At 43.8% G+C, this 27942-nt stretch overlaps 1 protein-coding gene across 3 annotated transcripts; it reads right to left on the bottom strand.

Annotated features, from left to right (window-relative positions):
- Window positions 1-5891: 5891 nt before the first annotated feature.
- NTAQ1 (N-terminal glutamine amidase 1) lies at window positions 5892-23515 on the bottom strand. 3 transcript variants are annotated; one of them, XR_011070876.1, is made up of 7 exons: window positions 23244-23515; window positions 18073-18172; window positions 17233-17283; window positions 12901-13049; window positions 12148-12272; window positions 9816-9967; window positions 6465-6581 (listed from the first exon to the last, which is right to left on the bottom strand). XR_011070876.1 is itself a non-coding variant. In XM_068526254.1 (6 exons), exons 1-6 carry the CDS (start codon window positions 23330-23332, stop codon window positions 6472-6474), a joined length of 624 nt encoding a protein of 207 aa, XP_068382355.1. In that variant the 5' UTR covers window positions 23333-23509; the 3' UTR covers window positions 5892-6471. The 3 variants fall into 3 exon arrangements, 2 of the variants coding, with proteins under 2 accessions (XP_068382355.1, XP_068382356.1); XM_068526254.1 differs by lacking the exon at window positions 9816-9967 and having other exon boundaries at window positions 5892-6581; window positions 23244-23509; XM_068526255.1 differs by lacking the exons at window positions 9816-9967; window positions 23244-23515 and adding an exon at window positions 22597-23086 and having other exon boundaries at window positions 5892-6581.
- Between the last annotated feature and the right edge of the window lie 4427 nt (window positions 23516-27942).

The following is a 27942-nucleotide window of genomic DNA, read 5'->3' as shown; positions in this document are numbered from 1 at the left end:
CACAAATAATGTCCAAACAGGATTGGGAGGGAGCACAGTGGGACAAAGGGCAAAAGAATAGGCTGAGAGAGAAGCTCTCCCACAGTGCATTTCTGTCATTTCTCTGCCAAGAGAAAAAACGGTGGTAATAGTTGTCTCACAACCAAATTTAACCTAATCGACTGGCTGCAGCTGTTTTATGTGCACAACTACACATCATTTCATCGATTTTATAACTAGCAGCACTCATGGAAACACACTGAGAGAACCTCATAAATATATATTCATTCATGTAGCAAATGTTTATTGAGCATCTACTGTGTGCCACATGCTGAAAGATAATGCAGTATGGGGGACTACTTAGCACTTTTTGCCGACACTGAGTATCAGAAGCTGGTCTATAATATTTACAGCACTCAGCCTGAACACCTCACTGCAGTTATAACTAGACAGCTTCTTTCACTCAGTGTCTTATGAAGGTGGCAAAAGGACTTGCTCAGAGAAACTGTCACTAGCCTCCAGAATGAGTACTATAGACTCAACTATATATTACTGATACATACCTACAGCTACTACACAGAAGAGGCAGTGGTGCCAACATAAGTCTCCAGCTCTTGCTCACTGAAGAGCTGACGGTAACCCCTAACTAGGGGAACTAAGTGAATAATTCTGGTTCAGGCTGGATTGGTCTTTCTGGTCCTAGGGATGCTCACGTGTTTCCAAATTTTCTGGTTCTGTACTGGAATAATCACTTCTTCCTTCAAGATCCTTTTAAATAATTACAGAAAAGTCCTTCATTTTGGCTTATATATTTGTTCAAAGCGCAATCTCTAAGTGCCATGTCTTTACCAAAAGATTTCTATACAACAGGCTCCTCCAAGGCCGGCCCTCTGCTTTACATGCTAATGAAAGTGAGGTAATAAAAGACATACTAATAAAGGACAGAGGTTCTGTCCCTTGAACCTGAGCACTCTGCATGTCTTCTCTTAGGACAGTTCTGCCTTATTCATCAGGGCCTAACTTTGCAAATAGCAGGCATGTAATACACGCTGGGTGGGTGGATAGAGGGAGGGAGGGAGGGAGGGAGGCAACCTGCCTGTATCTTCTAACTCCGTTCTCCAAATATATTCAAGGCAAATGACTATGACTTCCCCTTCCCCGAATGGTAAGTACCTGGTATGTCCCAGGCTTCCAACCACCAGTGAGTACAAACTTTTCACTTTTATAGTAATCCCAACTCTTCATGATTTAAGCACATATTCACCAAAACTAAGTCCAGCTTTTTAATAAGCATTCTTCACCAAGAACTTCTATGAATTGTCAGGGGTGCTTGCTATTATAAACTGAATGTACGCAAGCCCCCCACTAGCTTGTGAATCCTATATAAGGTCATTTTCTACTTCGAAGTCCTGATGAGATGGAGACACGCTCAGCCTCCTCACCTTCACAAGCCCCCATGCTCCCCGCTGGCATCAGCATCCTGCTCAGGAAGGCCCTCCTCCCCTCTGCCTGGTTCACCCTGGCTGTGCCCAACCCCACACGACTCCCGGAATTCATCACAGACACAGAGTCGACCACTGACCGACTAGCCTTGACCACTGATCAAGGCAGGCTTCACTGAAGATGAAGAAACTACCACTGACTTGTATTTGGAGAACGTGCAGACTTTTGCTTTATCTACTGAGGTGAAATTAAACACCCTGAGCTCTGAGGAAGAAGTCACTGAGGCCACCGTTGATTATCATTCTCTTCCCACAGGGAACTTTCGGAGTAAAGAACTTCGGAGTAAAGAAGACGTCATTGCTGGTTTTTCTGAAGAGCCTATGACTGAAGCCCCAGATGAGCCCAGCATCCTCATGGGAAGCGATGAGCCCAGCATCCTCATGGGAAGCAACGAGTCCAGCTCAGTGGTTTTTGTTTTTTTTTTTTTTTTCAGAAAATGAAGCAGATTCTCCACTAGCTGTGGCCATCACTCTACTAACAACTTTCTAAGAAGATTCTGAGCTTCTGAACAAGGTTACCATTCCATTATAGGAGTTTGAATAACTATAAAAGAATAGTGAGACATATGACGATAAACAGAGTGGCAGGAATTGTACACAGACAGAAGAGGGGCCTCTCTTAACCATGCCCCCATTTAACACAGGCTTAGTAAGTGTTTATTTGAATTGAACAGCAACCAAAAAAAAGTCCTGATGAAATGGGGATTCACAGAAAATCAGAGCCACAGCCTTCAGGCTTTATCATGCTTCTGCTCTGTTGCTCTGAGCCAACCACTCAACCACCAGAATTCCAACCTCTCAGGCCACTGGCCTCCACTGTTCTCCTTTGATGCCCAAGACCAGCTACTTGCAAGGTTCCCAGAGAGCCGTGTTGGGCCCCTAGTGACACAGTTCTTTCCCTTCATTCCCAGAGGACAGGGCTTTCAAGAGGGTGAGAGAGCAAGGAAAGGGGTGCACCGCATGAAGGGTGAGCAATGAGGAAGCACACCTCACGCTGTACCTGCCACTGGTGGTCCCTCTAACCACCAGGCCTCGTTGCCAGATCTGGTCCACTCAGCCACGTGTCTTCCTCACTCAAGAGTGATTTTCCCTCAGGAATCTGTTTTCCTCTCCTCTAGCTAAGATAGCTCTGAGGACCCCTAGTCCATCAGACAGGCCCACACATGTCTGAACTGTAAATGAGGACACGATTCATTTGGCTTCTTTCCCACAAGGCTCTCGAACCTCATGCAAAATAAGAGGTATGGATGGATATCTGTGTTCAGTGTTCCTGAACATTCTGCAAAGGGCAATAATCCCACAAACACTCCAGGACACTTTAGGGGCAGCTTGCACGAAAACACCGAGGATCTAACTCCACATGGAACATCACAAAGTCTCATTTCCAACCCAGTAGAAATACCTTGTGACAAGTCCTGAATGGGCATTGTATTAACTAGGGAGGGCTAAACTGCAGAATCAAGACTCACCAATGACTCTGTGACTTAAAAAAATACACAAGTGTGTCTCTTATGGAACAGTTCTACAATATACTTTTCAGGCAGGCCTGCAGCTCGGCTCCATAGGGTCATTCAGGAACCCAGGTTGATGGTGGCTCTGCCATCTTCAGTGGGTGGCTTCCAAGGTCATTCTAGTCACCATCATATCATCCAGTAGGAAAGGGGGGAGAGGTGTGAAGGAGTGGGTGGGCAACGTCCCACAAGTCAGCCCTGTAAGTGACACACACCCCTCCCCTTACATTCCTACGGTGAGAACCTGGTCACATGGCTATACCTAGCTGCAAAGGGCACTGGGAAATGTAGTCGCTGGCAGAGCAGCCACAAGGCCAGCTGCACCTCTGTGACTCTGAAACAAGGGACAGCAAACTGTAGCCCAAGGGTCAAATCCTTGAGCCCCCACGTTTTATAAACAAAGTTTTCCTGAAGCCCAGCCGCATCCATTCATTTATATATCGTCTATGGCTGCTTACCAGCTACAAAGACCGAGTTGAGCAGCTACAGCAGAGACCTTATAGCCTGCAAAGCCTAAAATATTTACTGTTTGGCCCTTTATAGAAAACATTTGTATCCCTTTTTCTAGAAAAAAAGAGAATGGATTCGGTGGGACAATTAGCAGTCTACACCTCCAAAATTTACCTCAGAAATTGCTATAAAGACACATGGCCAAAAATACTCCTGGAACCTTTTTTTTTTTTGGGGGGTCATAACAAAAGACTACAACAACTTCAGGACTGTTCAATTATGGACCATGCACACCACAGAATACAATGTATCCCTTAAAAGGAAAGAGGAAATTCAACATGTACTGATTGGAAAATATCCAAATATATTAACTTTAAAAAGTAAAATGCAGAACAATACTTTTAGAGTGTTACTATTTGTGGGAAGAAAAAAACCCCAGAATTTAATACATAATGCTATATGCTTCCATGGGCATAAAAAAATTCCTGTAAGGATAGAAAAGAAACTGAAAACAGGTTGTTTCTGGGTAGGGAAATCAGAAAACTGAAGGTAAGAATGGGAGGGAAGAGTACTTTTCACTATATACCTTTTTATATCTTTTGCGTTTGTACAATGTACATGTGCCATCTATTTTTAAATAATTAAAAACTAAACTGAGAAAAACCACACACAAAAAAGCGTTTGTCTTTACTTCCACTGCTAACAACCCCTTCTTCTGAAAGACACAACCACTTGTAAAAGCCACGGTAATACCCACAATCAGGTATAGTCAGTTCTATTGACCTGGGAGCCATTTTATATTGTGTTTTGCTTTCCCGTCAGATTCTCAGAGATACCTTATTTCTCTTATTTTCATAGTCAACTACAAATTCTATTTTAGTCCCCTGCTTTTCTTGAAAGTTCCTCTTTCCAAACAGCATTTATCAGTATTTATTCAGTTCTCTCACACATACTGAGTATAAAGAGAAGCAAATCTGACCTCAGAGAAAAATTAAGCACAGAGAGACAAAAGAAACAGTTCCTGATGAAATCAACAATTCTGAAGAAAAATCTTGCAAGGGAGCTTACCTTCCAGTTAAAAATGACAGCGATCCAACTCACACAAACTGAAGAGAAAAAGGAACCCACTGGTTTGTATAACTGGCAAGTTCGAAACTTGGGGTTGGTTTGAAGCAAAGAAAGATCCAGGCACTCAGAAATGTCCTTGGGGCTCCCGCTCTGCTTGGGTGCATTATGCGGGCAGGCCTTTCTTCTGTGGCAGTCAAGATACCCACCAGCAGCCCCAAACTCCCAGGGGCCCTAGCCCAGCAGTCCTGATGGACAGAGAATTATCCTCTCTTAATGTCAATACAGCCATTCCAGAGAACACTGTGACAGGCTATTCCTAGACTTGTCCAGGGGTGGGGTCCAAGCCTGGCCCGGTTTAGGCTACATGCCTCTGTTTATGGGCCACTAGGACTATATACAATATGTGATATACTCAAAGAAGAGTTCCCCAAAGGGCACTGTAGGAGTGGTAGGTAGAAATACCAGATGTCCTCTATTGCTTCTAACAAGTCATGACAACAGCCACTGGATATGTTAACATAACTATAAACCTTGCTCATCACACTGATTAGAAGTAGGGGGTTTTCAATTTCAAGGCAAGGTGGCTGGAAAGTTCAAACTTACGCACACAAGATTGTCTGACTGGTCTGCACTAGACATAATTTTGAATACCAGATTGGAAACCTGCTCATAAATTGGCAGGAGAAAAAAAAAACCAAAAACCAAAGCTCCAAAAAATGCAATTTGTAAATCAGATCACAATCCTTTGGGGTCTCTGAATTCTTTTTGCTCAGGGCAAAGTATTTCTGTGGTACAACCTGCCAAAATCTATCTTCGTTATTGTAGTCACATACTTTTTAAATGACCATCTGAAACTCAACGAAGTTATCTAAGTTTAGTGTCTATATTTAACTCTAAATTATAAAAATAATTTAGGTTGTATTTGTATTCCTCTTACCGAAGTTGATTCACTTTCTCCCAGCATCTTCCAGGTCAGCCGAGCCAAACGGATATATGGTCTTTCCTTAGACTGACTGACTGACTGACTCCTGAGGAAATGACTGCAGGTGTCCCTCCAGAGCACAAGGCAGAGGATTTGAATGGAAATTTCTGAGTAAGCAGAAGACTCATCTAAGAGCAAAAGTTTGCGCAGCCCTGTTATAAGAAATTTGCTCATTTTTACAACAGAACCATGGAGGACGTGAATGAGAGTTAGTGCTATATGCTGGTTTAATACCAAACATCTTTTATCTGGAATTATATGATGAAAGCCAAATTTCCAAAACATCTTCAGGAAGGAAGACTGATCAATGTATTTTAAAGCAATGGTTCCCATCTATAATTGAGACATTCTTGGGTATCCCAGATTATCAAAGAGGGACACAAAATCTTCAAAACAAAATTAATTTAGGTCAATTTTATTTAAAAACATATATAAATAGGCCAAACAACACTTAAGCCTGAGAGGGCTGCGATCTTTGCTAAGAACAGAATGAATGGTCCAGAAAGACTAATACTTATTGCTGATTGAGCTCACAACGTCAGCCCTCTTCAGGCAGCAGCACAGTCACTAGCAAACATTTTATGGGCACCTTTTATGGGCATTAGAGATTCACAGAGCAACGGGCCACAGCCCTGCCCTCAAGGAGCTTACAGTATAGCTGGAGAGACATGAACCATCCAAAACAGACACAAAGTCCACACATTTATCATAACAAAAGCAATTACTGGCATAAGTCTTCACATTTTTTAACAAATGAGCAGTAGGAATATCTGAGCAACTACATCAAGTTTCAACCTCACATACCAAAAAGAAATTGTTTCTATTTATTCTTTTGTTCACTTATGCTTCAACTCAATTGAATTAAAAGAGGAAAGCATAATTCCAAGCCAAATGTACCATAATGTTTGCTGTCTCAGATGAAGGGGTGGATTGTTCACGTCCTAGAATTTCTCCATGGCACTACATCCAGAGGTCAATTTCAGTAGTTCTGACTGCCAAACCGATGTACAAATTCAGACAGTGAGTAGACGGCTCCCCATCCTACCTCAGGATCCATACTGATAAAATCATTCAGGTTCATTTTGGAATCTACAAAAATACATGAAAGAAATGTCCACTGAAAGCACAATTCTGGCTTAACAGCAATAAAACAACCCAGAAGACCAAAAGTAGGGAAAATTATTCAAATGTTTCATAAGGGGTCAATATCACTTCTCTGGTATTCTTGTCTCAAATGTATAACATCAATCTAATCATGACAAAACATCACACAAACCCAAACTGAGGGACACTATACATAGTCAATGACCAGTACCTTCAAAAGGGTAAAAGTTGTAAAGAAAAAAAATAAAAATAAAAATAAATAAATTGTCAAGGATTGAAGGAGAATGAGATGAGGAGACATGACAACTACATGTAATATCCTGGGTTAGATTCTGGACCAGAAAACAGAAATAGGGGGAAAAGTTACAAAATTTAAGTAAGGTCTGTAAGTTAACAGTACTGTGTCAATATTTTCATACTGATTTATTATTTTCTTGATTTAGATAATTACACTATGGTTTTCTCAGATCCCCCTGGAATCTGAGTAAGAGATATATAGGAGCTCTCTGTACCGTTTTAACCAATTCCCTAGCAGTCTAAAGTTATTTCAAAATAAAAAGTTAAATGAAAAAATACATAAATAAGCAAACTGCCAGTTTACTAGATACAGCTGCCAATTTATAGGAAGTACAGAGGATAAAAAAGAGATACAATCAGCAAAATCCAGACCGTTTCTCCCAGCTTCATTTCTTCAACAAATAAATTACAAGAAAAAAAAAAAACAGAGAGTGGGACTAGGAATCTCTACATATTAAAAAAGACTCTAAAGAGACATGCCAACCAAGCACCAAGGGGGGTTTGTATCTGGACCTTGATTCAAATGAACAAACTACATGAAAAAAGATTATGACTTCATGAGATAACTGCGATAATCTCAACACTGACTACAGAGATATAGGTTGATTTTAAAGAATTATTGTTAATTTTTTTAGATGTAATAATGGCATTGTGGTCATATAGTTTTTAAACTAATCCTTATATTTCAGAGATTCATACTGAAACATTTAGAGTTGAAAGGATATAATATCTGGAATTTGCTTCAACATAATACAAGAAGGGGGAAAGTGGATGGGATATACGTGGATGGGATATCAGCCGTGAGCTGATAACCGTTGAAAGTCTAATATACTGTTCTGCCTAGTTTTGTATATGATTTAAATTTTCCATACTACAAATTTTTAAGTGTGTACAGAGATGCTTCTACTCATCAAAGAACTGTTATGGGAACTGCACTTCCACCATAGACTGTCAGAAAAGTGGACAAAATATATTTAGCGACTGTTTCCAGACACTAGACAATGGGCAACACACGACTGACTGCTAAGAAAAGAGAAACAAGGGCAGGAGCTGTAGGATCCCTCCAGCTCACTGCCCGGGGGGCTGTTTCCAGACCACAGCACTGAGGCAGGGACACAAACAGCATGGGAATTTCCCGCTGATGGGAAGACAGAGATCCAAGTTCAGGAGGGCCTGGCAGCTACATGTGAGGGACACAGTGTGGGAGAGGAGAGAACTACGCAGAGAGTGTCCCGGATTTCTGCAGAGGGAACTCACTCCTCTACCCCTAAGTCTTTGGTTAAGGACTAATCTCATGAGGCCAGGAAAGAAGCACCAGAAAGCAGTCAGTCTAATAACTCCCAGAACTTCCATGGTCCCCACCAGCCAGGGTAGAGAGAACTCATAACACATGGGCACTTGATAGAATCCTCAGAAGGGTCACACCAGAGCAGTGGGGCTAAATTAGCCCTGGGTGAAAGGCTGCTTTGAACCTGCACTTAAAAAGCCTAAAACCAAGCCCTGAAAGGATCCAGCTGACCCCCGGGAATTTAAGTGCATGCCAGAAGCAAATCCAACACTGTTTTTAAAAGTACCTCAAATTCACAAAGCCTGGCACCCAACCAAGTATTACGAATCACACAAAGAAACAGGAAAATATGACTCAACACCAGGAGAAAAATCAATCAACATTCACAGACAGAAACGACAGAGATAACAGAATCAGCAGACAAGGACCAGCTATTATAAACATGCTCCGTATACTCAAAAGGGTAGAGTAAAACATGAGCATGACAAAGAGGGAAATGGAAGATATTAAATCAGCCCCAAATGGAATGTCTAGAGATGAAAAAATAAAATATGTACAATGAAAAAAAAAAAGCACTGGATGGGATTAACAGCAAATTAGTTAATGAAGATGAAAAGATCAATAAATTTACAGACAAAATAATTATTCAAAATGAAGCACATACAGAAAAAGTCTGAAAAAAAATGAACATCATTGACCTAAGAGAAGTAACAAGCCATCTAACATACGTGTAGGGGAAGGACAAGAATTTTTTTTAAAAAAGGGGATGGGGCTTCCCTGGTGGCGCAGCGGTTAAGAATTCACCTGCCAATGCAGGGGACACGGGTTCGAGCCCTGGTCTGGGAAGATACCACATGCCATGCAGCAACTGGGCCCGTGAGCCACAATTGCTGAGCCTGCGCGTCTGGAGCCTGTGCTCCGCAACAGGAGAGGCCGCGATAGTGAGAGGCCCGCGCACCGTGATGAAGAGTGGCCCCCGCTTGCCACAACTAGAGAAAGCCCTCGCACAGAAACGAAGACACAACACAGCCATAAATAAATTAATTAATTAATTTAAAAAAAAAAAGGGGGGGGGAGAGGTCAGAAAAAATATTTGAAGAAATAATGGCCAAATGTTTCCAAATTCGATGAAAACTATAAATCCACCAATCTAAGAATCTTAACAAACCTCAAGTTGAATAAGCCTAAAGAAAACTATGCTACAGTCCATCATAACCAAATTGCTGAAATCGAGAGATAAAGAGAAAAACCTTAAAAAGCAGCCAGAGCAGGGAAAAAACACACACTACATTTAGAGGAACAAACACAAGAACAATGGCATGCTCCTTGATCAGAAACTAAGCAAGCAGAGAACAAGAGAGAGACACCTTTAAAAAACTGAAAGAAAAAACATGTAAAACTAGCATACATTACCCAACAAATATATCTTTCAAAAATGAAGGTAAGCACCTAGGATACAGAAAACTAGAAACAGAGTCACTCCCACCCTTACAACAAGAAAAGCTAGATAATCAGCAAAAGCAGGACTTCTGTTGAAGTCATCAGAGAGCCAGGGATGCACGATGACCAAGGAATCCAAAATAAAGGAAAAACAGGCACCTCCCAGGAGAGATGTGGCAAAAGTTCTTGCTTACCTGGGGTAGATGCCAGACTCCATGTAAGTCAGCTAAAATCTTTAACAAATGGCTAAATGAAACCTCAACTTCTGAAATACAACTGTATTCATTTTCTAGGGCTTTTTAATGTAAGTAAATAAAGATGATTACGATCTGCAGGCATTCATTACCTAATAACATATAAAAATAAAATAAGAATTTTTTTAATTTTTAAAGATCAATGTATAACAAATCAGCACTTGCCTATAATCTCCCCAAGAGGCACTACAACATTTCTGTTTACATAACACTGGTTCTCCAGCTGGGCTCAAATTAGCCAGTGTTACTATAACACGTCATCTGAGACAAGGAGATGCGAGGTAAATGCAGACAAAAGGCAGCAAAGAGCTCAGAAAGAGAAGGGGACAAATATGGTAGACCCTATAACTTAGCCCAAGACTTGGGAAATGTCCTTAAGAACTGAACCATCTGTGGCTGGTACTGGAACTGAGCCTTCAGAGCAAGGCTGCAAGACTGTGAATCTCCGTTTCCTTCTTTTTTCAGGGAGGGGAGAAAAAAAAAAAAAAGAGTTCCTTTATTTAAAATACACTAAATGCTGAATTGAAAATAGTGGGCCTGCAGACACATGGCCACCAAAATTATTAAATGTATAGGCTTAATTGTAATGTGCAACACATCAAATGTACTAAATTTTAAGCCCTAAAGGCCAATTCCATAACTAAATGCAGGGGACCAAGGAAAGCTGCTATGAAAAAAACAAAGCTGCATCAGTTTAAAGTTTGATGTCTTCTTGAACCTTTTTTTTTTCTTTTTTAACCTTTTTTTTTTTTTTTTACTAATTAGCTAAATGTAATTCCCCTGTCTCCTAACTTCAAATACATTCCTTTGATAAATACAGGGCTTGAAGTAATGGATTTACCACACAAGAGACCATGAACATGTGGTTAAATTACTACACGAGAAACCAGTATGTTTATCCCACATTCAGAGCAGATTCCTTTGAGTCCCAATGTCAACCTCAGAAGGCCCCTGATGAGCTAGTACATAGAAGGCAAAAAAAGATACCGTGCTCCCCGCTCCTGAGCACAGGGTACAAATGGAGCCTACTTCCTTCCAGCTGGGCACCGGGGGCAGGCGGAGGGCTGAACCTTCACGTGCTCCAGTGCGCGTCTACCAAGTGAAGAGTAAGTGTAAATAAGACGTGAAGGGGTTGGCACAAAGCCTGGCACCTTTGCCAGGCACCTCCTGGGAAGTAGTCATTAAAACCCAAAGGAACGACCAGGGCTGACAAGGTGGTGTTTACTGAAGGTCCATAACGTGTCAGGCTCTGCGTTAGTGCTCACGTGTAAAAGAGAAACGGGGAGCCGTGCAAGCATTGTCCAGACCACGCCGTGTAGCAGGGTTTGTGAGACTGAAAGCAAGACCCATGATGCCCTTTCCTGACCTGAGCTATCCCAATTCTAATGCTGAGGCTGGGAACCAGGTTGGTGAACCCAAAGTAACTCCAATATAAACTTTAAAAATCATGAGAGCTTTTCACAGAGAGCCTCAAAAATCAGAGTTGGAATCCTCTTTCAGTGTTCACTCACTTCAAATACACCAAATATATTTTTTACTTTCTCCCGTGCTGAACTCTGAACACTAATGTCCTATTTTTCTGGCATCCTTCACGGCTTACAGAGCATTTTCACTCAGACGGTATCATCCTTGTGAGGGGATGTTTCACCAATAAATGGCAACGTTGCGAATTAATTCCCACCATAAATAATGTTTCCAACTCAGGTGAATGCCAAACAATAGTAACATGGTGAAGAATCCTTTACCTACTTAAGTCTCGAGAAATTCGTAACTGGACTGATGCCTGAAAGCACATAAATGAGATGAGTGGGGCAATAAAACCTGCTAGCTCTCACCTCCTTCTAATGCAGATTTTGTCACAGAGCCAGTGAAACGACATTTCACATATCCCAAAGATGCACTGGGGATTTCCTTCACCATCACGTGACACCCACCACAGCAAGGCGCTACCAGTCCCACCGCTAAGCGGCACAAACACGCAGATCTCCCCAAGTCCAGGGCGCGAGCAGCAGGTACACCCAGCACTTCGGCAACGGGGTCGTGGTTCGGCTCCCTCATGCCTTTCCTCTCCCATGAGTTCTGGCACCTTCCGGTCCTGCGCCCTGTGCCTTCCATTTCTGCATCTGATAAATGTAAGAACTACACTCCCTCTTACCTCTCACCACTCAGGGAGTCTTACCCGAAGAACAACGCGCTTCTCATCCCTGGTTAAGGGGCCACGCTCATCTGCACAGTGATGGGCAACCCCTGTGAGAGGGCGTCCTTGGCTCACCTCCAGTCTCAATGCAGGGATATGATGGAGGAGGTTCCCTCCAGTTCCCACTGGAGTCTTTCATGTGAGATCGGTCAGAAGCAAAGTTCTTCAAATAGGAATCTGCGCGGATCACTCTAAATTTCCTGTACATAAACCAACATTTGTTTATATCACAGTTGAAATTCTAACTCAATTCTCATATAGACTCATTTTCTATGACATGCACAAAACTAGACAGGCATTTTTGTACTATTAGTGATACACAAATATATATGTAGCTTTAATACCTGTTAAAGATGCCATGAGAAATGATCAGCTGAAATCCCAAACTACAAAGGCATGGAAGTGTACCCGGTTGCCTTTACTTACTCAGTGTATATATGAGGGGCAAAGGGCGTAATTTCCAGGTGCTGCCGTCACAGCCCTCTGACTTCTGTCATCGCCAGGCATCCAGCTCCGCCACCCCACCACCCACCCACCCAAAACGAAGAGTATGAGAGAAATCCCCAAAACAACTGTTAGAAAATGTTCTGGATCTCATCACACAAATTTTTAAAGACTGCCAACCTTTTATACAACGGACAACCTTTAAAACTTTAAAACATTTTGAATCTTCTGTAGAGCACATGATTCTCAAACATCAACTCAATGGTGAAGCCAAGACAAGTGATCTTTACAAAACCAATGCAAAAACAAACACACAAAGTAACGCTGTCTAATTGTCAAGGTCCAACTTCAGAAAGTAGGTAAATCCACCCTGAATTTCCTCACCTTCTGAACTGTGGATGGATGTCCTCATCAGACTTAAAGGCATCTTCCACGTAAGTATCAAAGGGGCAGGGAAATGGCAGAACAGTGTCAAGATCATAAATGAAGCTCTGTCCTCCACTTGAAACATGAAGCAAGACAACATGGTAATCCTAGAAGTAAAAGTTGCTGAAGTTAACCAGGTTACCTTATGATGGTGTATTCCAAGGTTATAGTAATAATGCATATATATCATCAAAAACAGATACAAGGGACTTCCCTGGCGGTCCAGTGGTAAAGAATCCACCTTACAATGCAGGGGACGTGGGTTCAATCCCTGGTCAGGGAATTAAGATCCCACATGCTGCAGGTCAACTAAGCCCGCGCACCACAACTACTGAGCTCGCGTGCCTCAACTAGAGAGCCTGCGTGCCGCAAACTAGAGTCCATGCGCTCTGGAACCCATGCACCACAACTAGAGAGAGAAAACCCACACACCACAACTAAAGAGAAGCCCGCGTGCCCCAACAAAAGATCCCACATGCCTCAACGAAGATACCACGTGTCGCAACTAAGACCCGACACAGCCAAAAATAAATAAAATAAATAATAAATCTTAAAAAAAAAAATAAAGTTGAAGCCTTAAAAACAAACAAAAAAACATATACAAGACTAAGACAGTCCTCCTTATAATAGCAAAATAAAGCAAACACAAAACCCTGAAAACAGACCAAATGTCCAGCGACAGGCAACAGTCAAATAGTGGAAATGTTCATGTACATTAAATGTTCACCTTTCGATCCAGCAATTTTACCATTAGGGATCCAGCCTATAGAAGTATGGCCACATGCATGTAAAGGTATATAAACAAAGACAATCTCTGCAGCACTGTTTATAACACTGAAAATTCAGAAACAACCAGAAGTCCACCAAGAGGGGAATGGTTACCAAACCACGATGCAGCCATAGGATGGAGTCCTACGCAGCTGCTGAAGAGAAGTAGGTAAATTTTTGTGGAAATTGGACTAAATCCATGTTACACAGTTGGATGGAAAAAGCAAATTGCAGATTATTATACATTATTTTTTAAATTTACGTGTATATAAAGACAGGCATGTGCATTCAGAAGTACACATGCATGCATATGAGTACAGAGAAACAAGTCTACAAGGATATTCTCCAAACCATTAACAAAGGGGACAGCCTGGAGAGGGGAAGGACTTTAAAATGTGGTTGTTATTGTTTTTAAGTCAGCCAAGCCCTAATCTGTAGCCATTAAGGAAGAAGAATACAGAGAGCTTCTCCTGCACAGCAGGGTCCCAGCGCACATGTGAATTCTCACTCTCACTCCCGGACACGGGGCACTGACCAAACCAGCTAAGGGCTGGAAGGGACGTCAGGGAGGTTTATCAATGGACATGAGGGCAGTGTGATGCTTAGAGATCCTCAGAAGAAAAACGCGCTCACAGAGAACAGCACTGCGAGATAAAAAGTTCAATCACATTAATACAATGTTAGAAATACCATCTTACATTTCTAGTACTTCAGAGCTTACAAAGCACTTTCTCAAACGATGTTTCATTTGACCCAGTGAGGTGGGGAACATAATTGAGACTGGAGATGTTCCACCATCAGAGCCGAAAGTGCTTCCTTTGGCTCCAGTTCTATCTTAGAAAGCAGAATAGCATCAGAAATGAAAGCTTATTCCCTGTCCCCGCCTTAATGCATCCTACCCTCCAGATACATGAACTAAGCGTCGCTCCCCCGGTAACAGTCCACGACTCCCTTCCCCCAGGCGTGCTCACGTTGCTCGGCTCCATCTGCACCACCTTCTCCTCCACTCTCCCCACATCTATCACTCCAGCTCCGGCTCAAATGCTTTCTTCCCCATGAGCCCATCTTTGATCTTCTCCCACCCCTGCCAGAAGTAGTCTCCGCCATATCCAAAATCTGTTTCTCTCTTGACGTCTTCTACCCTATATTACAATTTTTTTGGAAATATGTACTCCTTATTTTTTTGTGGGAAACCATGCTATTAAAATACAGATATGAAGATGAGAAAGATAGGTCCTTACCCTCAAGGAGTTCCTAGAGAAGCGAGTGGGAAACACAAGTCAACTGCTGCAGACCAGCGAGATGATGAGGTAATTCAGCGGAGGTGGGAGAGCACGCAGGCAAGGGCACCTGAAGCGGGGCCACCTGGCTCAGCCTCAGCCCCACCACCAGCCAGCTTCCTCCTCTATAGCACGGAGATCACTGCGGTGTTTACCTCACAGTATTACTCACAGTATTACTGCGAGAATTAATGAGACTACTATGTAAATAATCAGCCTTATAAAAAGCCAACCAAGGTGTGGGGGGGGTGGGTGTGGGCGGGGAGGAAAAGGCAGGCAACTGCTAAGGAGCGTTTCACTGAGGAAAGGATGCCGTCACTGCCTCTTGCCTGAAGGGGAGAGCTTCCCAGAAGGAGGACACAACTTGTGGAAAGGCACAAACAGGGACTTCCTGGCGGTCCAGTGTTTAAGACCCCACACTTCCACTGCAGAGAGCGTGTGTTCGTCCCCTGGTCAGGGAACTAAGACCAGGGAACGAGGCACAACCCAAAAAAAGAGAGGAAAAGGCATAAACAAGGAATACCCTTCTGGTTAGCTCGGGTCCATACTCCTACATAACAGATGGTTGGTGAACTCGAGAGGGAAAGCAGGCCTCAACTAGGAGTCACCTTCACGGCAGACATGGGGAACCAAGGAATGCAGATTCCAGCAATAGCCTCACTCTCTGAGTTGGGTACAGGGCTTGTCCAAATGCCTGGAAAAGACCCAGTGGGGCTAGAGGCAGGGATGTCCACTTAGAAAGTGATCTGTTCCTTCGGGGATCGTGCCTCTACCCACTTAGGGAAGCCTACCCATTCCCTGCAACAGAACAGCCGTGAGACCCAGATCAATCTGCCAGAGACTTACTCCACATAGAAAATCTGTGGGGACACTTCCTGAAACAAGGTTCCCCACCCTGAGCCGCCATGAGCTGCTGTGTAAAGGGGGACAGGTCCTTTCCCTGCGAGTTTCCTGAAGACAGGAAGCAAGACCGTGACTCAAAATCAGCTGAGCACTTCAGCAATGGGCATGATTGCTAGGGCAGATGGACAGTACGCAACTGGGGTTATTGTAGCTCTGCTAACAATAATAGCTAACTCTTCTAGAGCACTGGTACCAGATACCAGGACAATGCTTCAAATGCATTATCTCACCAAAGCCTCCAGTGACCAGAGGAAGACACCGAAGAAAGAGCGTAAACAACCTGTCCAGCTCACACAGCCCACCAATGTGAGGACTGGGGTTTAACCCCAATGTGTCCGACTCAGCCTGCACTCCTAACCCAACACTGCTGGATTTGGGCTTCAATGTTAGAGCAGCGGATCCCCTGCTGGTGAAGGAAGCAAGAGCATGAGGCCAAGAATTTCAGTCTATTTTGTGCGTGGCATATAAGAGGCACTCAATAAATATATGTTAAGTAAATGAATGAAGCCAATTCAAATGATATCTTATTCTAAATAAGCATCAGAAACCCGATGTTTGTTGCATTATCATGAATGGAGTTTTACTTTATCTTCATGTTTCTTAGCATAAACAATTCTCTTCTTCAGGGGACCAGTTTAAGGTGACATATGGATGTGTACTGGAAAGGACCCAGCCCTGACAATGATCAGCTAAATGACCCTGAGCTATTCACTTTGCCTTTCTTGGCTCGTTTCTTCACCTGAAAAATGAAGGGGTTGGAGCAGATCCATGTTTTCCAAATGCCAGTCATGTTCACTCAGAAGTTTACTAAGAACACTAATTCCTGAACCTCTAGATCGACTAGATCAAAAACCTTTATTTTTTTTTTTTTTTCTTTTTTTTTCTGCCATGTCGCACATCTTGCAGGATCTTAGCTCCCCAACCAGGGATTGAACCCAGGCCCCTGCCAGTGAAAGCCCTGAGTCCTAACCACTGGACTGCCAGGGAATTCCCAGAAACCTGTATTTTTAACAGTCTCTGGATAATTCTACTGTGCAGCTGGACTAGATACTGCTCAAGTTCCTTCCAGTGCTAAACAGACAAGAGTCTAGATAACAAATATATCTGCTACATCAGCCATTTAAAATCATTCCTATAATAATTTCAAAATTAAAAGAAAACATGCCCATAAGTGCTTCTACCTTAGACCAAATAACATCTATCGTCAAGAAGTCAAATTATTAATAATTATCATAGTCTTTCTCTACTGCCCCATCATTTCTGCTCTACCAAAACATAAAGACCACTCATGGATTACAAGTACTATTGCATCAGAAGCTGTCTGTGTTGACCATCTTACCCAGATCACAGGTCCATCTCCAGGTCTTGCCTGCTGTTTCCAGATAGGTATCTACAAAATACAATAACTCTCCTAAGCCACAACTTCAGTTAAACCACTACTAAATTCTTTAAAGCAATACATACATGAAAAATAAAATATTTCTAGGCAACCAACAATCAAGGTGAAAGAATGAATGGATAAGAAGAAATCCAAATCCTTCCAAGTGTCCTTAACAATGAAGGAGCAATAATTAATTACAAGATGTTTTCTGGAGAGTAGAAAGAGACCTAAACTAGGAATTTGAATTCCTGGCAGGTTCAAATCTTGCTTTCCCACTTAATTATTCATGGGACCTCCCTGAGTCTCTATTTCCTCATCTATAAAACGGAGACAGCTGTCTGGACCTTGTCTACTTCACAGGGTTTCCATTGGGATCAAACAAGATGATGCTCGCAAAAGTGCTTTACAAAATATTAAGGGCTTACTTTTCTTAATACTTCATAGAAGTTTACTACAGTTCCATTAAAACTCCAGAAACAAAGAAACCTTTACTTCAAACCTGAGAATATGTGCCTCTAACTTAATTTAAAAATTAAGTTTAATTTAAAATGCTCTAACTTAATACCTAAAGAAAGTGGATTTTATTTGCATAAACATACCATCACATATTTCCTTATCTGCAAGTAAGGGACTAAGCTCTACTAACTCAACCATGTCCTGGTAGGAAAAAATCTCATTCAAAAACAAACTTTAAAATATTGCTGTATTTTATAAAGCACATTTTAGAACAGTGCTAAACCCATGGTCTATTTAGCTTCTAATGTAATCTTAAATTTCCACAATCACTCCCCAACTTACCATCTTCCTCTCATTAGATATGAAGACAGCATAACACTCTTCTAAAGGATACTGGTCGTGGTTTTTGATGTATTCACAGAGCTTCCAAATATTTTCTTCACTGAAATAAAGTAATTGTTTAATCAATATAATTAAGCAAGAACGCTCTATGTCTTTCAAATTTGAACAAAAGACTGATAATGACATTTAAAAAAATTGGTAGAGACCTGAAACACCATCTCATCCAACAACTGGCTAACAGCTGAACCTTCTCAAAAACATCCCCAGCAAGGGACTTTGCTGGTGGCGCAGTGGTTAAGAATCCGCCTGCCAATGCAGGGGACACGGGTTTGATCCCTGGTCCGGGAAGATTCCCACATGCCGCGGAGCAGCGAAGCCTGTGTGCCACAACTACTGAGCCTGCGCTCTAGAGCCTGTGAGCCACAACTTCTGAGCCCACACGCCTACAGCCCATGGTCCGCCAACAAGAGAAGCCACAGCAATGAGGAGCCCGTGCACCGCCACGAAGAGTAGCCCCCCACTCGCCTCAACTAGAGAAAGCCCGCGCGCAGCAACGAAGACCCAACGCAGCCAAACATAAATTAAAAATAAAAAATTAAAAAGCTTTAAAAAAATAAATCCCCAGCAAGCTGTTACCAACCTAAACTGCGCATGGACCCCTCTGCAGACGCAGAGCTCGTTACCTCTGTCAGCAGTACTAGGGTATGGAGGCATTTAATAAACTACTCAAATGCTATGGCAATATTCCATAAGCTTTGAGTCCAGGGACTTGAGATACAGCTGGAACTCCAACTCAGCCACTCACAAGGTAAGAAGTTTTGGACATCTTGACCTCCCTGAGTGTCTGCTTTTCTCCTCTGTAAAATGGGTATAATCACATCATAAACACTCAAGAAATCTTAGTTAACATTGGTTTCCTGCTCCCCTTTGGAATGGGGCAGGATGGGTATTTTGTAGGAGGACTCCTGACTGGAAAGTATCGGGACAGCGATGTGATATGTCCAGGAATTCTTTTGGAGGGAGCCCCTTGTGAGTGGTATTCCCCGAGCCTCTCAGTATGGAAGAGGTCCTGACTTTTAGAAAGTTCTTCCTCATACTGAACTGAAATCCACCTTCCTTATACTTCTGCCCCAGATGAATCTCTTCTATATGAGAGGACTTCAGCTATCTGAAGCAGTGGTAGAGCCCTCCACGTAAAGCAATGTCCAGTGCATCAAACCAAGCCACACTGGTAGCCACACTCCAGCATGGGCAAGCCCAGTCACTCCTGGCAGTATTCACAGCCCAGGCTTTGGGGTCCTGTCTTCTTCTAATGAGTCACACAGCACCTCCGCTCAAAATGAGCTACACCAACACCCTGCTCACACAACTGACTCGATTTGTCAAAACCTAATTTCCAGCCACCTACACCATGCTACCTGAAAATGAGGCAAGACACAAACGGCACTGAGGACTGGCGCCTTTCTGTGGAAAGACACACTTTCCCTTCAGTCTTGCTCTTGTCCAGCTGTCTCAACGCTCCATACAACTAGGCTTAAAGTACCGAAGTTGAGCGTCTGTATTTTTCTATGATTTTGTTTTTCCCTAAAACACCTAAGAAGCCTTAACAGAAAAAAATGGTGGTAGAGGTACCAACAGGAGATTGCTACTAATTCTACAGGATGTGTAGCACGGAGTAACAAAATTTTACTGTTTCAATGTGACATGTAACACGTAGTAGCTAAAATTTTTTTAATCTGGATGTTCTCAGACCAAGTTTTGAGAAAACATTTGTCTGCCCATCCTATAGACATTTTGGAGAGTTGACCACAAAGAGCCTGTGATGTACAAAGCACTGTGCTAAGTGCCTGGAGGATGTAATGATAAATTAGAGCTCACAGACGTTCAGAGGAGCCATACAGATCCATAAATAAGTAAGCATCATAAAGGCCATAAAAGATGCATAGAGCAAACATAGAGGGAGTCATTAATTCTGAGGGATACAGGAAGATGGAGGAGGTATAGGTCAGTGGGTGCTCCTTGATGTTCCCCTTCCCCCTCCCAAGAATGGGCACAGAGTTAATCCAAAAAGTTCTTGAATCCACATGTACCACAAGCACTAGTAGTAGGCTGAATACACATGTAGCCTGGACATACTCTGCTATCACTTTTCAAGTATGTGTGAATGTTACACAGAGAAAAAGCAAAATTAAACATGAGTTACTGAATTTGCAATCCCTTTTTCTGGATTTTTTTTTGCAAGAGTACAATCAATATTACGGAGGAGGATCTCGAGACTTTTGATGCTAATAAAAATAAGAGGGCCTTATCCTTGGAAATGCTGGGAGTCACTGTTGGAATAGAAAGTGCCCTGGATCGGGTGTGAGTCCTGGAACTCATTTAACTGGTTAAAAAAAAAAAAAAAAAAAAGTGGGTGATAATAATAATGCCCCAGGCTGTCAGCTGATTATTTGGGTAGCAGAAATGCTGACAAAGCAGTATTAGGGCTGGGATTCTGCAAGGGTTAACGGTGATGGGCTGAGGTCAGAGAAGCATGCAGAAGGGGAGAATCCCTAGCACACAGCAAGTGCTCAACAAATGTTTGAAAAAATCCAAAACAATTACAACAGAATCAAAAATGCTTTGCAAACTGCACAGAGCCACACAAACACTGGCTTCCACTATTATCATTAAGCTGGGTCTTAAAAGATAAGTAACATCTGACAGAAGCTAACAGCAGTAGAGGGGAGGCATTTATTTCAAGTTAGAAGCATCCGCAGGAGCAAACGTGCACCTACCTGATGTGTTCAGACAGGATAGAGCACTGGTTCTCCATGAGAGGCGATTTTGCCCCCCAGGGGACATCTGGCAATGTCTGGTGACATTTTGGATTGTGATAGACTGGGTGAGGGTGGTATGGGCATCTAGTGGGTAGAGCCTGCCATACACAGGACAGACCCCCAAGCAAAGAATTTCCATGCTCAAAATGTCAACAGAGGCAAGGCTGAGAAACCCTCGGGTAGAGCAGAGACGGCAGGTTCACAATGAGGTCAAAGGAACAGGTGGTGACCAGATCTTCAGAAGGCTTGCTACACTCAGATGACAGACTTTATTGTCTAGGCCTGAGTTCCTTGAAATGTGATTGATGGACCAAACTCAGACTCCTCTACCGTGCTGCTCACATATCCAAACTCTCTGGGGTAGGACCCTAAATCTGCATGTTTTACAAGCTCCAGGTGATTCTCTGGCACGTTCAAATTTAGAATGGCTTTGAGCAGTGTGAAGCCAGCTGAAGTTAAAGACCTAATGGGCTAGTGGAGAGCTGGGCAGAGATGCTTGTTAGGAAGGACTGAAACAGGCCCCAACGGCCAGCTGAGGAGGGTCTGGCCCATGGCTGAAGGAACTATAAGGAGACGTTCTATTAAAGAGACATTCACCTCCTACTATTCTTCCACCGGACTGCTCCACTCCAATCGTGGAGGCCTCCTTGTCGTTCCTAGAATACTCTCGCACGCTTCCTTCTGAGAGCCTCTGCACCTGCTGTTCCCCCTGCCTGGCATGATCTCCTGCCAATATCCACAAAGCTCCCGCCCTCTCTTTTTTCAGCTCTCTGTTCAAATGTCATTTTATAAATAATATCTTCTGTGGTTTCTGGAATACAAAATAATTTCTTAGGGATTTTTTTTAATTAACATCTTTATTGGAGTACTAAATAAATAAATAAATAAAATCTTTAAATATCCTAATAATATAGTGAGTCATCATCCCTTACCTTGTTCTATGTTTCTCATAGCACTTAACACTCCCAAACATGGCTAAACTTGGTTTTGTCTGCTTTCCCCCAACCAAAATGTAAGAAGTACGAGATCTTACCAGGGAACATGTCTATTTTCTTCACTGCTGTATCTCTAGTGCCTAGAATCATGCATCACACGCTCCAATAAACATTTACTGAATGAATGAATAAAACAATCAATGGATGTTAGGGACAAGAACTAACAGGACTGAGGTGAGAGACAGGGCAGAAGTAAAGTGCAGAAGAAGCATGGTCCCACCATTGCAGAGGTTCCAGGTTCAGCACCACCACTGGCTAGATGTGTGACCTTGGGCAAACAACAGGCCTCTCTGTGGCTCAGTCTTTTCGTGAGGAGAATGATAACAAAAGACCTATCTCCTAAGCATGGATGGAAGTACTTGGCACTAGGCTTGACATGCAGTCAGAGCTGAACAAATGGGGAGCTCTTCATAGCATCGGTTTGGTGACCATCTGAAGGAGGGAAAGGTAGTTTTAGAGGGCCCTAAGGTTTTTTGTGCAGGGACTGGAAAGTGGGGTTAGAAGTCATTATTCAAGCAAGGGAAAGGTAGGTGTGAGAGTGAAAAGGACCAAGATAAGAGTGGTGATTCAGCCACAGAGGTGGCCTAGGACAGGGGTACAGCGTGTGGACTCCAGAGCCAAACTCTGCGTGTAAATCCCCATTCCTTCACTCACAAGCTATGTGGCCTCAGGCAAATTACTTGCATCCCTCTGAGCTCCAATGTACTCACCTTTAAAATGGGGACAACAGTACCGACCTCCTCGTGTAACTGTGGGGCTCACATGACTTCGTTTACATAAACGTCTCAGAACAATGCTTGGCATACATCAAGTGCTACGTGTAAATGTAATCACTATTATAATGACGACACGGCGGTTCAGATCCTGGTTTCTGGTACAAAAGGGCCTGACGGGCTGCTATTAGCTGGGTGATCTTGGGAATGTTACTGTAAGATCTTTGCGCTTTCATTCTCTTCCAAAATTAAGATGACCTTCACATCAGTGTGAAACCACGCAGGCTTCAGCAGAATAATTTCCAAAGGCTCTCTGCGGTCCACCTTCCACCTCCAACTCCCCTTCCTGGCCGCCCAAGCCTTGAGATCTGCTGACAAACGTCCAAGCGAAAGGAGCCGGGCAGAAGTAACGCACCACCGACCCTACCACTCTGGCGAATACCCACTCACCCACCCAAACGCCCACGCTCGACTCAAGGAACAAGGGCTGCAACTCCCGCTCCCTCCTCCCCTCAAACCGGAAAACTCGCCAGCCAAGGCCCCAAGCGCCCCCGGGGAGGGGCCGGGAAGAGGCGGGGCCCGGCTGCGACGCCGCGGTCGAGCGGGCCAGGGAGATGCCGGGAGCCGGCCCCGCGCCCCCTCACCAGTAGCAGCTGTTGTAGACACAGGCGTCCCGCGGGGGGCTGGCCGGCTGGTAGTGGGCGGCTGCGGCGGCGGAGACGTCCCCTTCCATGGTGGGCCTCGGCACAGGCCTGAGGCGGACCAACTGGACCAGCCCCGCGGGCGGGCTTCGGCGAAGGCGTCGGCGCACTACGCGCAACAAGGGTTCGGGGGACGGAGTGGGCGGAGCTCGAGGCCGCTGGTGGCGTCCCCGGGTGGTGGGGCCTGAGGCAGGGTAGGCGGAGCCTGGACGAACGGGCGCGCAGGATCCCCGCGCACGGAGTTTGAGGCGCGCGTTGCAGATTCCGGAAGGGTGGAGCCGGGGCGGGGGGGCGGGGGTGGTGGTGGTCAGTGGGCGGACGCGAGCTGCCCTGGGTTGGTGGGGCAAGTCCTGTTGGGCGGAGCCTGGGCGGGGCGAGCGACGCAAAGTCCCGGCGTGCGAAGCTTGGAACGAGGTGGGCGGAGCTCGAGGCGCGCAGTGCTGGTCCCGTGAGGGTGGAGCCAGGGCGACGTAGGCGGATCCGGGGTTGGGTGAGCGGCGTGAGTTCACAGTGGGCGGAGCCCAGGGCGAGGAGGACAGCGTGGTTCCTGGTGGGCGAAGCCCCGCCAGTTGGGTGGGACCAGGGGCGGGGCGGAGCGGCACGTGGTCCTAGAGCAGCTGCGGCGCCAGGCTTGCTGGAGGTTTTGGGAACAGTGGGGTTGTAGTCAGCGTGGGGGAAAAGGGGGTCACCGGCTGGCCGCTTGAGAGAGGAGTCAGGGGAGGGCTTGGAGTTGGTAAACGGTGCTTCGTGAGTCTCCGAGGAGTCTGAGACCCTGTAACCTGTTGCCGGCTGTGGCAGATGAGACTCGGAAGACTCCACGTGTGCAAGTAAAATAAGAGGACCTCTGTGTGAAAAACAAAGGTTTAGTTTGAGTCTGGAGTTGGGGGGAGGGAGCGGAGAGGATGATGGGGGGAGGTTAATTCCAAATATATTGGCTCGGAAAGGTATAAGTAAGAACAGTTTTGAAAGGGTCCTCATGATATCCTTTTTGTGTTAATCATATATTTGTTTATTTGCTGGCAGTCTGGAAGGAAAGACACCAGATTGTCAAACGTTTATCGCTGCGTGCGCCACAATTCCTGAGCCTGCGCTCTAGAGCCCATGAGCGCGCCTAGATCCCGCGCTTTGCAGCAAGAGAAGCCACTGCAATGAGAAGCCCGCGCACCGCAACTAGAGAAACCCGTGTGCTGCGACGAAGACCCAACCCAGCCAAAAAGAAAAAACTTTAAAAAAAAAAGTGTTTATCTCTGGTTAATGAGTGGTATGGAGGACTTTAACTTTAGACTTATATCCTTCTGAATGTTTAAATTTGCAAGTGACATATATACCTGATCAGGGTATTTCCCATTATAAAAACTTAAATTGTTAGATTATTTTGTTGGTTTTTAGATTCTCCCAATCTCATGAATTGTAAAGCCCAAAAGTCCTAAAGACTTTGAACATAAGTCATTGTGTCAGTTAGTGTATTGCCTCTGAGGTCCAAATACATACTTCAACATAGGCTCTGTGATAAAAAATGGAATTCCTTTAAGCATTTCTTCTTTAAAGTGAGCACGATGTTAAGCCTTCTCAGTTAAGTTCGCTGGAGGAAGAAGCTTCCTTCAGTTTCTGGGACCTGACCAGAGTTAGGAGTGTGATTAGGAGAGACCCGACCAGAGTTAGGAGTGTGGTCATGAAAATATCCAGTAGGGTCTGCTCCAGCCGCAGGCCCAGACTCTGTCCTTCTGCGACCTTGCAGCTTCAGCCTGGCAATAACCTTTATGCAGCCCTCTTGACACAGAAACCAGAGCCCCGCGAGGCCTGCAGGCAACCACCTGCCCATGGTCCTTCAGCAAGCCTTTTGGGGGGCAGGGTCACACACTGAGCAGTCCTTCCGCCCCCCCACCCCAGTATTCCCCCCAGGCCTCTTGAAGGCCTTCTGTCCCTGCTGGCCCCCAGATTCCCGTGGCTACCCACAGGGCCAGTTGGTGATTGCTCGCCTCCACCAGCTTCTCTGCTGTTTGCCTAGCAACTCCAGACTGCCTGCAGCCTGGCTAAACCAGCAAACTTCTCTGCTATCTGGTAGCCAACCCATGCTTTCTCTAACGAGATCCAGACCCCTCTCAAATTTGTCCTTGCGTACTCTCCCTCAGCCCTAGTTACCATATAGTTTCCTTTTACAGTTCGCTTTTATCATAGTTAATTCTTGACATTCAAATTCCCTTGTTTAACCTACCATGTGGTTTCTTCTTCTTGGACCCAGACTACTGCAGGACTTTGAAGCCAAACTAGGTAGGTTCTACTACTTACTATTTGTGTGACCTTGGGCAAAGTTACTTCACCTCTCTATGCCTCAATTTCTTCATCTAAAATGAAGTTAATGATAATAACACCTACCTCATAGGGTTGTTATGAGGGTTGACTAAATTCATGTATATAAAGCAGTTAGAATATGTGCTGACACGTAATAATAAATGTTAGCTAGGACTTCCCTGGTTGCACAGTGGTTAAGACTCCGCGTTCCCAATGCAGGGGGCCCGGGTTCGATCCCTGGTCAGGGAACTAGGATCTCACATGCATGCTGCAACTAAGAGTTCTCATGCTGCAACTAAGGAGCCTGCAAGCCACAGCTAAGGAGCCCGCCTGCTGCAACTAAGACCCAGCACGGTCATATAATTTTTTTTAATTAAAAAAAATAATGTTAGCAACCACAATTTGTGGTATAATTTCACTCCATTATCTCCAATATACCGTATACTCCTGTCACTGAGTGTCTTACTACTCCTCAGACACTCTAAAACTGCAAAAGCTATACATATCTTCTATCTAATGTGTGCTCTTTCACTTTCCTTACTTGCAGCTTTTCCCAGGGAAAGTTCATTGCTGCCTTCCATTTTTGCACAGCTTTTTTTTTTTTTTTCTGTTTTGTCATGACTTTTTAGTCATATGTCTTCAATACTATTATCATCTTAAGTAACTCAACCTGACTCTACCTCTGCCACGAGCAGCTCCATGACACGGTCTTGTCTTGAGAGGTGAGACAAAATAATAGCTCCAGAGTCAAGAGACTCTAGCTCAAATCCTTTCTCAGCTACTTCCTATCCTGTATGACCTTGGACAAGTCACCAACCTTTCTGTGTGTCAGTTTCTTTGTAAAATGAGAATAATAAAAGTCGAGTGTCTACCTAATGATGCTGTAGCGAGCATTAAATAAACTAATCTGTGCAAAAAGCATAGTGCCTGGCACAACAGAAGTACCCCATGTAGTAAACAACTACAGAGTTTTGCAGTTATGATTATTATCATTATATTTCTCTGTGAACAGAGTATAAGCACTGTGACTGGGATAAACCCTTGTTGAATTAATGACTTTGTTTTATTAGGATACAGGTGAGGTTACTGTCACAAAGAAACTCAAAAATGTAGTGGTTTAAATGAGATACAAATGCATTTCTCATATAACACCCTGAACATTTACATTCCAGAGCTGATGTAGTGTCTCCACAGTGTTTTGTTACCCAGGCTCCTGAGATTTGGATGGAAAGCCATATCTAGAGTGTTGCCCTGGTCCACATATTTCAAGAATGCTCACCACCATATCTGCTATAATTGCATGCTGGCCAGCAAAATCAGGAAAAAGCAGGAGCGGAAGGTTTAAGAACAAAATCCACAAGTTGTACACGTCACTTCTGCTCACATTCCACTGCCTAAAAGATAACCACAAGGTCACACCCAGGTGCAAGGGAGATTAGGGAATGGAGGGTTTATTTTGGGCAGCCCAGCTAACATCTGAGTATGTCAAGCAGAAGGAGGGAATGAATACTGAGAGCCAGCAGTCTCTGCCATAATGTGCTTTCTTTATGCTTCTAAACTTTGTCTCATAAGCAGGAATTACTCTTTAAATTGGAAAAAAATAGATCATATTTTTAAAATACATACAATTTCATGGTAAAGACTATAAAAAAGGATATGGTTTCAGAGGAGTAGGAGGTGCATAGACCCAGATTCTGACCTACAAATCCCAGTGATCTGGATGTGGAAGAAATAAGAGATGCACTCACACAAGCCAATACCCACTGAAATCAGGATGTTAAAGGGCAGGGGTTTGGAGGAGGAACACATAACAAAGGAAAATATTAAAAAGGGCCATGGATGTGAAAGGGGAGATTCAGGAAGTCTATAGCACACAATACAGTCAGGTTTAATAGCAAAAAGGGCTTTTGTTTTTTATTGGGGGAGGGGGTATTTTATGCTCAATATTAAGAGCTAGAAGAAAAAGAAAGATAATCCCACTGCTTGAGACCACATGATACGATAATGATCAGACAACTGAAAGAACACAGAAATACCCAATGTCTATCTATTTTGCTTGCATTTTCTATCAAAGAAAATGATCCTCAACCTGTAAAGAACAAATAAAATAGCAGTAAGAAGAAATTAAAAGCCAAGATAGGGGCGGTGGTAGAAATCACCAAGTTGCCTTAAATGGGTTAAAAATCTTTAGACTCAAATGAGTTACATTCTAGCATACTGATAGTGCTTTAGATTATGACCACAAAGCCTTTCTTAAGGATCTTTGAGAAAATATGCTGGAAGAGATAACATAAGACTAAATATGAATAGTTGCTGTCTTCAGTTTCATAAAAGGAAAAATACATATATT

The sequence above is a fragment of the Eschrichtius robustus genome, chromosome 17 (genome assembly GCF_028021215.1).
Source record: "Eschrichtius robustus isolate mEscRob2 chromosome 17, mEscRob2.pri, whole genome shotgun sequence".
Lineage (NCBI taxonomy): Eukaryota > Metazoa > Chordata > Mammalia > Artiodactyla > Eschrichtiidae > Eschrichtius > Eschrichtius robustus.
This window is presented reverse-complemented; position numbering and strand designations above follow the sequence as displayed.